General features: G+C 39.6%; 1 protein-coding gene across 6 annotated transcripts in view; it reads right to left on the bottom strand.

Annotated features, from left to right (window-relative positions):
- The window catches only part of LOC111981284 (CAP-Gly domain-containing linker protein 2-like), a 73,953-nt gene that overhangs the window by 15,599 nt on the left and 45,529 nt on the right, over positions 1–12,825 (bottom strand). For all 6 annotated transcript variants that reach the window (XM_024012498.2, XM_070449324.1, XM_024012497.2 and 3 more), the window contains exon 6: positions 9,923–10,120. In XM_024012498.2, the coding sequence (XP_023868266.1) occupies positions 9,923–10,120 (198 nt within the window). The remainder of the gene's footprint in view (positions 1–9,922; positions 10,121–12,825) is intronic.

Here is a 12,825-nt window from a genome sequence, read left to right as displayed (position 1 = left end):
GGCCAAGGCTCTTCTCTCCTGATTGTTCAGTTTGGCCGGGCGGCCAGCTCTAGGAAGAGTCTTGGTGGTTCTTAACTTCTTCCATTTAAGAATGATGGAGGCCACTGTGTTCTTGGAGACTTTCAATGCTGCAGAAATGTTTTGGTAACCCTCCTCAGATCTGTGCCTAGACACAATCCTGTCTCAGTACTCTACGGACAAGTCCTTCGACCTCACGGCTTGGTTTTTGCTCTGACATGCACTGTCAACTATGGGACCTTACATAGACAGGTGTGTGCCTTATCAAATTGTGTCCAATCAATTGAAATTACCACAGGTTTTCAAAACAAGCTGTAGAAATATCTCAAGGATGATCAATGGAAATAGGATGCACCTGAGCTCAATTTCGAGTCTCATAGCGAATGGTCTGAATACTTATGTAACTAATAAAAACCTGCTTTCACTTTGTCATTATGGGGTATTGTGTGTAGATTGATGAGGATTTTTATTTATTTAATACATTTTATTATAAGGTGTTAATGTAGCAAAATGTGGAAAAAGTGAAGGGGTCTGAATACTTTCCGAATGCACTGTATATACTGGTTGTTGGGGTGGGATTGGTGTGGGGTGTGGAGGGTCCGTGATTGGCTTTTGACCATTTCTTTGTCTTACTCATCGTTAAAAAAMACTTTGGATGTTAGGTACTATAATTGAATATTATATTATTAATAATTATTGTATCCTATCAATTAAAATGGCCAATTTGGGTGCAATCAATTAGCTTAATTTCTCAGAGATAAAATTATATTTCAACAAAATGTTTCCGTAATGCTTATCGTATCTGTTTTTAACTACAGAAACAATTTCAGAACAATCTGAGATGGTGGGTATCATGGCTTGCTGAAATTTTAAATAAAGGTAAAAACAAAACAAAAATATATATATATATATATATATTTAAATGACATGGAACAACCCCAGACACAGATACATTTTAGTCCTGGACTAAAAAAACTCTTTCAATGGAGAATCACTCAAAGCACACCCCGGTGCGAACCAGAGCACATTAGATATGCTTTCCTGCAAGTGTGTGTTTGTGTGTGTCATTCAGTTCCAATGAACTGCACACACTACTACAATACCATTATTTCAATGGATAATCACCATTGAGAATGCTTTTTAGTCTTGGATTAGGCTTAATCTGTCTGGGAAACCAGCCMTATATGTTGTCAACTTCCATATCTAACAGATTAATTTGTCTGACAGATACGCAGTTGCTTTTCTCTTAATTCAGTCAAGAGCCCAGTCATTGCGTGACTCATCAACATGTGCAGACTCATTGCGATGACATATTAGGACATTTCCCTGGTTGAGTCATAGAGTGGGTGCTGCTGATTTGGCTGGTGTGAGTGTGTAGTCTGCAGTGACCGTGACAGCATGCAACTACAGATGTAGGATCTTAATTTGAGCCAGTTATTTACAGCAGGAAAATAGTCCTGCAGCAACAGGAAATGTGAATTATTATGTGGATTATAATTAATGGAMWTTTTTTGTAGGGCTTGATATATTTTGAAGTGGAAATTACAAACCTTAGAAGCCTTTTTAAATCTTGAATACACTACAAGTTTGCATTTCCTGCTGTGCAAAAAAAWTCTCAGCAACAAAAGAGTGATCAATTTAAGATCCTACATCTGTATAATGACAACCTATTCCCTATGTAGTGCACTATATAGGGGATATGGTGCCAATTCAAATGCCCCTGTCACTGCACACGACATGTTCACACTCAAGTGCACTATATAGGGAATATGGTGCTATTTTGGAGGTAGCCACACTGTCACCACTGTGCTTGCACRGCCCAACGGCTTTTATGGCTAATTWCCATCATCATCACCCGTGTTGGGATTAGTCACTTGGAAAAGTAATATATTACATATTACTAGTCACATTTAACAAAAGTAAAGTGTTACTTTAGAATATTTCTTTGTGTGGAAAGTACTGCATTATTATTAGTTATATTACTTTGTGGTAGTTTCATGAAAAATATCTCAGTTTGTTTGACTGTCGGAGGGAGCAAGGCAAGCCGCGCACGCTTTACCAAAGATAAGCGACTAACTAACTCAGGTTTGATCACTAGTTTCTCCTTTCATCTGTGGCGCTGCTTTCCTGTACTAGTCTAMAAGTGATATACACTGAGAGTAGAAAACATCAAGAACACCTGCTCTTTCCTTGACAGACTGAGCAGGTTAAAGCTATGATCCCTTATTGATGTCACTTGTTAAATCCACTTCAAGCAGTGTAGATGAAGGGGAGGAGACAGCTTAAAGAAGGATTTTTAAGYCTTGAGAAAATTGAGACATGGATTATGTATGTTTTTCCCTTCAGACTGTGAATGGGCAAGACAAAAAATTGAAGTGYCTTTGAACGGGGAATGGTAGTAGGTTCCAGGCGCACCAGTTTGTGTCAAGAATTGGGTTTTTCATGCTCAACAGTTTCCTGTGTGTATCAAGAACGTTCCAGACGCCTCATAAGTCCTTAACTGGCAGCTTCATTAAATAGTACCCGCAAAACACCAGTCTCAACGTCAACAGTGAAGAGGCGACTCCAGAATGCTGGCCTTCTAGGCAGAGTTGCAAAGAAAAATACCTATCTCAGAATGGCCAATAAAAAGAAAAGATTAAGATGGGCAAAAGAACACAGACACTGGACAGAGGAACTCTGCTTAGAAGGACAGCATCCTGGAGTCGCCTCTTCACTGTTGACTTTGAGACTGGTATTTTGCAGGTACTATTTAATGAAGCTGCCAGTTAAGGACTTATGGTGGACGTCTGCTTCTCAAACTAGACACTCTAATGTACTTGTCCTATTGCTCAGTTGTGCACCGGGGCATCCCACTCCTCTTTCTATACTGGTTAGAGCCAGTTTGCGCTGTTATGTGAAGGTTGTAGTACACAGCGTTGTACGAGATCTTCAGTTTCTTGCCAATTTCTCGCATGGAACAGCCTTCATTTCTCAGAACAAGAATAGACTGACGAGTTTCAGAAGAAAGATCTTTGTTTCTGGCCATTTTGAGCCTGTAATCAAACCCATAAATAATGATGCTCCAGATACTCAACTAGTCTAAAGGCCAGTTTAATTGCTTCTTTAAATCAGAACAACAGTTTTCAGCTGTACTAACATAATTGCAAAAGGGTTTTCTAATGATCACCTATCTTTTTAAAATGATAAACTTGGATTAGCTAACACAACGTCCTATTGGAACACAGGAGTGATCGTTGCTGATAATGCGCCTCTGTACGCCTACGTAGATATTCAATTTTTTTTTTTTAAATCAGCCGTTTCCAGCTACAATAGTCATTTACAACATAAACAATGTCTACATTGTATTTGTAATAAATTTGATGGTATTTTAAGTCGGAATTCGTCTGTTTTTTTTTTTTCTCAAAAACACAAGGGAACTTTCTAGTAACCCACCATTTCTTGAACTGTGGTGATTGGTGTACTATAACGGTTGAAGTGCCGAGTTCATGACACCGCTTACCGCAAACTTTAAAAGCTCGTCTTTCACCAATCCTGCACATTCTAAATCAAGAGTAAAATTCCCTGTCTTAGGTCAGTTAGGATACCCACTTTATTTGGTAAGAATGTGAAATGTCAGAATAATAGTAGACAAAATGATTTATTTCAGCTCTTTTTTGCTTCTCACATTCCCAGTGGGTCAGAAGTTTACATACACTCAATAGTATTGTTAGCATTGCCTTTAAATTGTTTAACTTGGCTCAATGTTTTGAGTAGCCTTCCACAATCTTCCCACAATAAGTGGGTGAATTTCTTCCATCTCCAGACAGAGCTGGTGTACAAGAGTCAGGTTGTAGGCCTCCTTGCTGGCACACGCTTTTTCAGTTCTTATAGGGTGAGGTTCAGGGCTTTTGGATGCCACTCCAATACCTTGATTTGTTGTCCCTTAGCCATTTTGCCACAACTTTGGAGTATGCTTGGGTCATTGTCCATTTGGAAGACCCATTTTGTGACAAGCTTTAACTTCCTGACTGATGTCTTGAGATGTTGCTTCTAATAATCCACATAATTGTCCTGCCTAATGATGCATCTCATTTTGTGAAGTGCACCAGTCCCTCCCTGCAGCAAAGACCCCCGACAACATATGCTGCCACCCCGTGCTCTCATGGTTGGGATGGGTGTTCTTCGTTTGCAAGACTCCCCTTTTCCTCCAAACATAACGATGTCATTATGCCAACAGTCTATTTTTGTTCATCAGACTGTAGACATTTCTCCAAAAAGACAATCTTTGTCCCATGCTTTTTATGCGGGTTGGAGCAGTGCTTCTTTCTTGCTAGCGTCCTTTCAGGTTATGTCGAAATAGGACTCATTTTACTGTGGATATAGATACTTTGTACATGTTTCCTCCAGCATCTTCACAAGGTCTTTTGCTGTTGTTCTGGGATTGATTTGCACCTTAGCGCACCAAAGTACGTTCATCTCTAGGAGACGAAACCTCTACTTCCTGAGCGGTATGACAGTTGCGCACGCGGTTCCATGGTGTTTATACTTGCGTACTATTTGTGTGCATGGAACGTGGTACCTTCAGGCATTTGGAAATTGCTCCCAAGGATGAACAACTTGCGGAGTCGACAATTTTTTTTCTGAGTCTTGGCTGATTTCTTAGATTTTCCCATAATGTCAAGCAAAGGCACTGAGTAAGGTAGGCCTTGAAATACATCAACAGGTACACCTCTTAATTGACTCACATGATGTCAATTAGCCTATCAGAAGCTTCTAAAGCCATGACATATTTTCTTGGAATTTTCCAAGCTGTTAAAGCAGTCTACACTTAGTGTATGTAACTGCTGACCCACTGGAAATGTGTGATACAGTGAATTATAAGTGAAATAATCTGTCTGTAAACACATTGTTGGAAAAATTACTTGTTTCATGCACAAAGTAGATGTCCTAACCGGCTTGCCAAAACTATAGTTTGTTAACAAGAAATTTGTGATGGTTGAAAGATGAGTTTTAATGACTCCAACCTAAGTGTATGTACACTTCCGACTTCAATGATATACACAATGATACAATGATAGTCTATTGGTCACGTGAGTGTAGCATATTGTCATCCCCTGACTTAGAGATCCTTTTATGTCTCTATTTTGGTTGGTCAGGGCGTGGATTGGGTGGCATTCTATGTTTTGTTCTGTGTGTTGTATTTCTATGTTTTTGGCCTGGTATGGTTCCCAATCAGAGGCAGCTGTCAATCGTTGTCTCTGATTGAGACCATGCTTAGGTAGCCTGTTCCCACTGTGTTTGTGGATAGTGTTTTCTGTTTAGTGTTTTTCACCTTTCAGGACTGTTTTCGGAATTCCTGTTATTTTTGTATTTAGTGTTCAGCGTCAATAAACAAACATGAACACGTAGCACGCTCGCTTTGGTCCTCACCTTTTTCCTACTGAAAATCAGCCGTTACACATATTGCACTTTCACTGTAAATATGTAGGCTATTGCACTTTCAAATTCATTTGATTGTGTATTGTTCTGTTTTTATATACCGTCTTTTTAAGCACACAAGCAAATWAATTYCCCCCTGGTGGGATAATAAAGTWTTTSATTACTTTCCCTTTAAGGGGCGCAGGTTAGCGTTTTTMATCACAAATATTGTTTTGGAGGCAGCTCTGCAGATTGGCCACTAGCTGGCACAGCCACAGTCATAACATCTGATTTTAAACCCAACCTTAACCCTAACCACACTGCTAACCCTAAGGCCTAACCTTAAATTAAGACCAAARAGCAAATGTCTGATTYCATACATTTTTACAATATATCCAATTTTGCAGGTGGCCCATCTAGCGGAAATCGCWYGGTTCTGCCTCAAGGACAARACTCATCCCAATAAATGTCAACCTGCTTAATAAGAGGCATTAGAAGAGCCAAAATGAATATAACAYATTGAACGACATATTGCAGGATWASTCAATGTTAGAGTTTACATAGCTGGCCATAAATGGATGTTTCATGTTTCTTTATGGATTGGTTATGCAGGCTTCTTCTTACCCATCCCTTTCTACTACAGATAATAATATGATTAGGCTATATCTTTTCATTAAAAAAAACAAGTGTCAGATTGCCAGTCATTCCAATATATTTAATACCMCTGGATCTTCAAGTGAATGGGAAATATGGAAATATAGATTAGCCAAAWTGTTTTACATGAGCATAACACAAAAACTAAGGACTAGCCAACTCTGTTACTACACTGTTGTTTATGATTYTGTTGTCATGGAGGACTGATTGGGCTCAATGCTTCGAGATTAAAAATAAATGCTGCTCTCGGAATTGCATGCTTTGAGCACTACCGAAAAGTGCTATTTGCATTTGAAAAATGTGTGCCATATGCTACATTTGCTATAGGCCTATTGTTGAGGTTTATGTTGGTGACACTTTGATATCTCGATAATTTGCAGATGTTTAAGTCTGTCAAAAGTGTGCGAGYTTGAGCATGTGTCCGTTAGACCGATGGATTTTTTTTTATCAGCACGAATTAGATTGAGCTATAAATGCGCCACTGGTGGTCTTAAAGAAGTCTCTTTCCACTTTTACGGCTGCTGCTGTGACTGAGTTTTGAGTGAAGGGGATGGGTACTGTCCTGTAAAATGGTTTCAAGTTTTTGGAGGATARGTTTTGTGTACAGACTGGTGGCTGATTTATTGGTCTATACCAATTATCCTTCCCACCGTCTTGATCAAGCGCTGAAGCTTGACTTGGTCTTGTGCTCGTATGYTTCCAAACACGCATGTCAGACCAAAGGACAGCACACTCTGCAGGACATATTCGTAAAAACAGTTGTAGGATATGGCAATCAACATTAAAATGGTTCAGTTTGCGTAAAAAAAACATTGTATGTGGCAGTTTCTTTGTCTTTGCAAGGATACAGTCATTGAATTTCAGTTTGTCTATTTCAATTCCCAGATATCTATACGTGGTCACTCTATCGACGGATTCCCAATTGAACTTCGTAGGGGATAGTGCAGTTCCATTCCTTCTAAAATCAATTTCAATCTCTTGATTTCTTAACGTTTATTTCAAGAAAGTTATCTACGCACCACTGGACGAATTGCGCACCACTGGACGAATTTGACAGTTTCTCTGTCAAAACCTTGGTCTGGGTGGAAAAACCCACAAGAGCAGTGTCATTTACATATTTAAAGAATGTGTGGGCTGGCTCAGAGGCTTGACCAATGTTCGTTCACATTGTGTACAGGATCGGTGAAAGTCCCCAACCTTGTGACGCTCCCGTATTCACCGTTCTAGATGTGGGGATGGCAGAGTTGAACTTCACATGTTGGGTACAATTCACAAGGAAACTGTTGATCCGCTTGATCAGTAGAGAGTTGACACCCAAATTCACCAGCTTTTCCACTACTGAAGTCAATGAATACAATTTTCACTAGGCTATTTGCCTCTTCTAAGTGTTTGTATATGATGTTCAGCATGTCCAGTAACGCACCACCAACACGCCTGGAGGCGCGTTATTCAAATTGGTTTGGATCTAGTTGGGATGAGACACCAGAAATAATGTTTTTTTTTGTTTTCATAGGTACAGATGTCAGGGCTACAGGACGTAAGTCGTTCTTTTCTTTTGGCCTGTTGTTTTTAGGTACTGGGACAATCAGCAACTTTTTCCATAAGTCTGGAATTATCCCGCTGTCCAATGGAACAGCTTCTTGAACGGTAGTGCAAGCTGGTTTGTGCATGCCCAGAGTGCCTTCCTGCTGAAGCTGTCTGGGCCATATGATTTTCTTGGGATGACATGTTTAAAGTGTTGCTTGACGTCATCACAGGGATTTGTATATCAACAGCTGGTATGCTGTCTATACTGTCCATGGTCATTTATGCTGCGATGTAAAATCACCCATGTCAAATCTTCAATAGAAACTATTCAAAACATTTGCAAAGACAAGGTCATTATCGACAGTCATGCAATGTCTCTTTGGTTTGTAACCTGTGATGGTTTGCCAGACTTTCCTACTGTCATTGTCTTTAAAAACGTTGTCTAATTTGTCTTTGTAGGCTGCCTGCCTTGCACTCCTTGTTCTTGCTTTTGAGTCTGCTCTGAACATTTTTCCTTTCCTCTTTACTAGATTAAAAAACATGAGCAGGCGCACACCCAGAAAAATGTGTTTATCTGGAGGTGCTGACTAACGGCAAATAAACTATAAACTATCAAAATAAAGAAAGTTGCACACTCCATGTATAATCTCCCAGCAATTTAATGGGTATTTACCAACGTTTCGCATCACTGTGCCTTTCTCAGGGTAATATCATGAATACTTGAACCAGGTTATGTAGACAAACAGTGCAATTAGTGCAACCAATGACACTAGTGAGGGGTGTGTCATAATTATTAAGTTCATTAAAATGAATTAGTGAAACTGTAAAAAAAAAAAGTTTATGGCATATTAAATATATTACGCTATTGTTATCATATAGAATTGAATATTGTACATCATATTAGCATCAACATACATTATTGTTTAATTCAATTTCAAATAATTGTTTCATATTTAATTTCATATTTGTTACATATAATCGTTTGGTTCAACCTTAATGTATAATGAGCATCATCAACAGGTGGAACATATTTGGTGTACGCTAATAAGCTGTAGAAAGAATATATCAATTTATAAGACTCATAAAATAAAGATTTCTTCATAAGAAGGGCATGAGATCAAAGTCAATATTCAGACCACTAGGGGTCAATGTTTTAGATATGATATCCAGTAAGCCTCCCTTTGCAGTAGTAGGATTTTGATGTTACCTCCTTTACTGCCACATGATTTAAACACTGGTTTTTTTCTGGTTGAGGAGCTCTTTAAAATCCCGAGTCACTGTCACGACCGTCGTATGAATAATTTGACCAAGGCGCAGCGTGAGTAGTGTTCCACATTTTAACTTCGAAAACAACAAAGATATAACAATCGTGAAATACGCAGAACATATAGGCACTCATACAAAACAATATCCCCCATAGCAGGTGGGAAAAAGGACACACAAAGTATGATCCCCAATTAGAGGTAACGATTATCAGCTGCCTCCAATTGGGAACTACACACAGCAACATAGAAATGTAATATCTAGAAATATAATACCTAGAACCCCGAGGGCTCTCTATGGTCAGGGCGTGACAGTCACCCACGGTGACTGTTTTATCGTGAAGACAAGCTTTGTCTGGCATGCATTTAGGAACTTTCTAGTGAAATAAATGTTAGCTTATTTCCTGGCTGTGTGCCTTTGACAGCATGGTTGGAGACATAAACGTAGGTATGGCTAGCCAAAGGCCAAGACCCTCTCTGTTTCCGCTATAAATGCTGATTGGTTGAGAGTGCTGGACTTGCTTTCTTTGGCCACGTTAGTTTTGCATCACCAGTGCCCTGGGTGGGCGTATTTTGCATATTATTCCATTGCTCCGTAAATGAAATCTCCACCCAAACAGAGCACCGGGTAATGCAAAAACTAGCGTGCACCTTATCTAGAAAAGAGAGATAACCATGGGAGATAACATTCAGCTTTGAATGGCTTTATGAATTTGAGGCTCAGCTTGCATGAGATTCTGATTCGTCAGAAGTAGCTGACTGACTGATTTGTTTATGAATGATGCGCATCTCCAGGCGAACCAAAGCGCATTAGAGATGGTTTTTTTTACAGTTTAGTACCGCTTTGAGTCTAGTAAGCCAGTCCCTCCAGGGTTCTGCGATAGAATCTTTTTTTGCAAAATCAACAGTTATTGTGAATTTGACCAATCACCTCACTGTTTCAGCATAAAACAGTGCAGTCATCGCAATATTATCGCATAAAACTGACCAACGCAGTACAAAAAGAGGGCTTGCAATTTCATGGCATGATGACAAAAACTGCCACTCGGGTTACTGCCTACCTGCAGGTGCTGGGCCTTGAGGACACTGAGCTCCTTCTCCACCTCACAGATGTGGCTGGTGGCTTTGGCCACCTCGGCCCGCTCCAGGTCCCTCTCGGCCAGCAGCTGCTCGATGTGCTGCTGTTTCTCTTTCAGTGCCTCCTGCAGCGCTGTAGTGCCTGAAATTTTGCGGGCATAGCGCGACGACGTCTCTGTGAGCTATGGAGGGRGAGGGGAGGTTGTGTAGGGGGGAAGGGTGGTTGGATAGGGGAGGAATAGGGGGAGAGAAGGGGGGGGGTGAGAGAAACAAATAAGATTAGAGGAAATTTGTCTTGCAGCATTGCACTTTTTTTTTATACACACTCAATTTAAAAATGCAAGAAAAAGAAAGGGGATTTCATGAATTATTTCTATGCTGCATGAAATAAGGGGCTTTCTTGATATTATAATTATTATTATTGAGGACATTTGTCTGGGAGCTTTAGAAAAAATATTTAGGAGCAAACTAAAGATACTTTTGGTAATGTAGTGTATGTTGACACCTGCTCTTCGAACATCTCATTCCAAAATCATAGGCATTAATATGGAGTTGGTCCCCCCCTTTGCTGCTATAAGAGCCTCCACTCTTCTGGGAAGACTTTCCACTAGATGTTGGAACATTGCTGCAGGGACTTGCTTCCATTCAGCCACAAGAGCATTAAGGAGGTCGGGCACTGATGTTGGGTGATTAGGCCTGGCTTGCAGTCGGCGTTCCAATTCATCCCAAAGGTGTTCGATGGGGTTGAGGTCAGGGTTCTGTTCTTCAGCACTCAGCGGTCCCGCTCTGTGAGCTTGTGTGGCCTACCACTTCGTGGCTGTACAGTTGTTGCTCCTAGGCGTTTCCACTTCACAATAACAGCAAAAACAGCACTTGATCGGGGTAGCTCTAGCAGAGCAGAAATTTGACAAACTGACTTCTTGGAAAGGTGCACGTCTTCCACGTTGAAAGTCACTGAGGTCTTCAGTAAGGCCATTCAACTGTGAATGTTTGTCTATGGAGATTGCATGGTTGTGTGCTCGATTTTTATACACCTGTCAGCAATGGGTGTGGCAGAAATAGCAGAATATACTCATTTGAAGGGGTGTCCACATACTTTTGTATATACCGGATATAAATTCAGACATCTGAACAACAGGCCTAGACCAAGGGTGGGCAACATACGACCCCCGTGCTGGATTCGGCCCAAGAGCTGTTCAAATGGTGGGTGCTGTGGATGTGATGGATTCCTTTTTATAATTTTTTTTAAAGATTACATGATTATTTTGGATAAAAATTACACTTCAAGGTCTTAAACTAGATAGAAAGTATGCAGAAGTATGCACCCCCAAATTACTTTTGATAAACAAAGGTCTGAGGTCTTGGTTGATTTCTTTTGATTTTCCCATGATGTCAAGCAAAGAGGCAATGATTGAAAAAGAAAAGGAGAGCAGCACACTCTAGGAGCTCAGATGCAATATTTTAATAACCTAATATCCAACGTTTCGACAGACAGATTTTTACATTCACAGGTACATCTCCAATTGACTCAAATGATATCAATTAGCCTATCATAAGCTTCTAAAGCCATGACATAATTTTCTGCAATTTTCCAAGCTGTTTAAAGACACAGTCAACTTAGTGTATGTAAACTTCTGACCCACTGGAATTGTGATACAGTGAATTATAAGTGAAATAATCTGTCTGTAAACAATTGTTGGAAAAAGTACTTGTGTCATGCCCAAAGTAGATGTCCTAACCGACTTGCCAAAACTATAGTTTGTTAACAAGAAATTTGTGGAGTGGTTGAAAAATGAGTTTTAATGACTCCAACCTAAGTGTATGTAAACTTCCGACTTCAATTGTAAAAATATTCCAAAACATGCATCCTGTTTGCAACAAGGAACTAAAGTAATACTGCAAAAAATGTGGCATAGCAATTCACTTTTTTTCCTGAATACAAAGTTTTATGTTTGGAGCAAATCCAATACAACACATTACTGAGTACCACTCTTCATATTTTGAAGTGTAGTGGTGGCTGCATCATGTTATGGGTATGCTTGTAATCGTTAAGGACTGGGGAGTTCTTCAGGATAAAAAATAAACAGAGTGGAGCTAAGTACAGGCAAAATCATAGAGGAAAAGCTGGTTCAGTCTGCTTTCCACTAGAACACTGAGAGATTAATTTACCTTTCAGCAGGACAATAACCTAAAACACAAGGCCAAATATACACTGGAGTTGCTTACCAAGAAGAGAGTGAATGTTCTGGAGTGGCTGAGTTAGTTTTGACTTAAATCTACTTGAAAATCTATGGCAAGACCTGAAAATGGTTGTATAGCAATGATTGAAAAAGAAAAGGAGAGCCGCACACTCTAGGAGCTCAGATGCAATAATTGAATAACCTAATATCCAACGTTTCGACAGACAAGCTGTCTTCATTATACCCTGATGAAGACAGCTTGTCTGTCAAAACGTTGGATATTAGACACAGCTTGAAGAAAAAAAGAAAAAAAATGGGCAAATGTTGCACAATCCAGGCATGGAAAGCTCTTAGAGACTTACCCAGAAAGACTCACAGATGTAATCACTGCCAAAGGTGCTTCTACAAAGTATTGACTCAAGGGTGTGAATACTTATGTAAATGAGATATTTCTGTATTTCATTTTCAAAACATTTGCAATAAGTTCTAAAGACATGTTTTCACTTTTTTATCATTGTGGGTATTATGTGTAGATGGGTGAGATAAAAATATATATGTAATCCTTTTTGAATTCAGGCTGTAATGCAATAAAGTCAAGGGGTATGATTACTTTCTGAAGGCACTTTACATGAATGATACCACCCCATTAGACTGGCAGTTATAGTCATGAAAATACATTGGTTTGTTTATGTCTATGCATGCATGTG

This window comes from Salvelinus sp. IW2-2015, linkage group LG20 (assembly GCF_002910315.2).
Source record: "Salvelinus sp. IW2-2015 linkage group LG20, ASM291031v2, whole genome shotgun sequence".
Lineage (NCBI taxonomy): Eukaryota > Metazoa > Chordata > Actinopteri > Salmoniformes > Salmonidae > Salvelinus > Salvelinus sp. IW2-2015.
The sequence above is the reverse complement of the archived record's forward strand: the minus strand, read 5'-3'. Positions and strand labels throughout refer to the sequence as shown.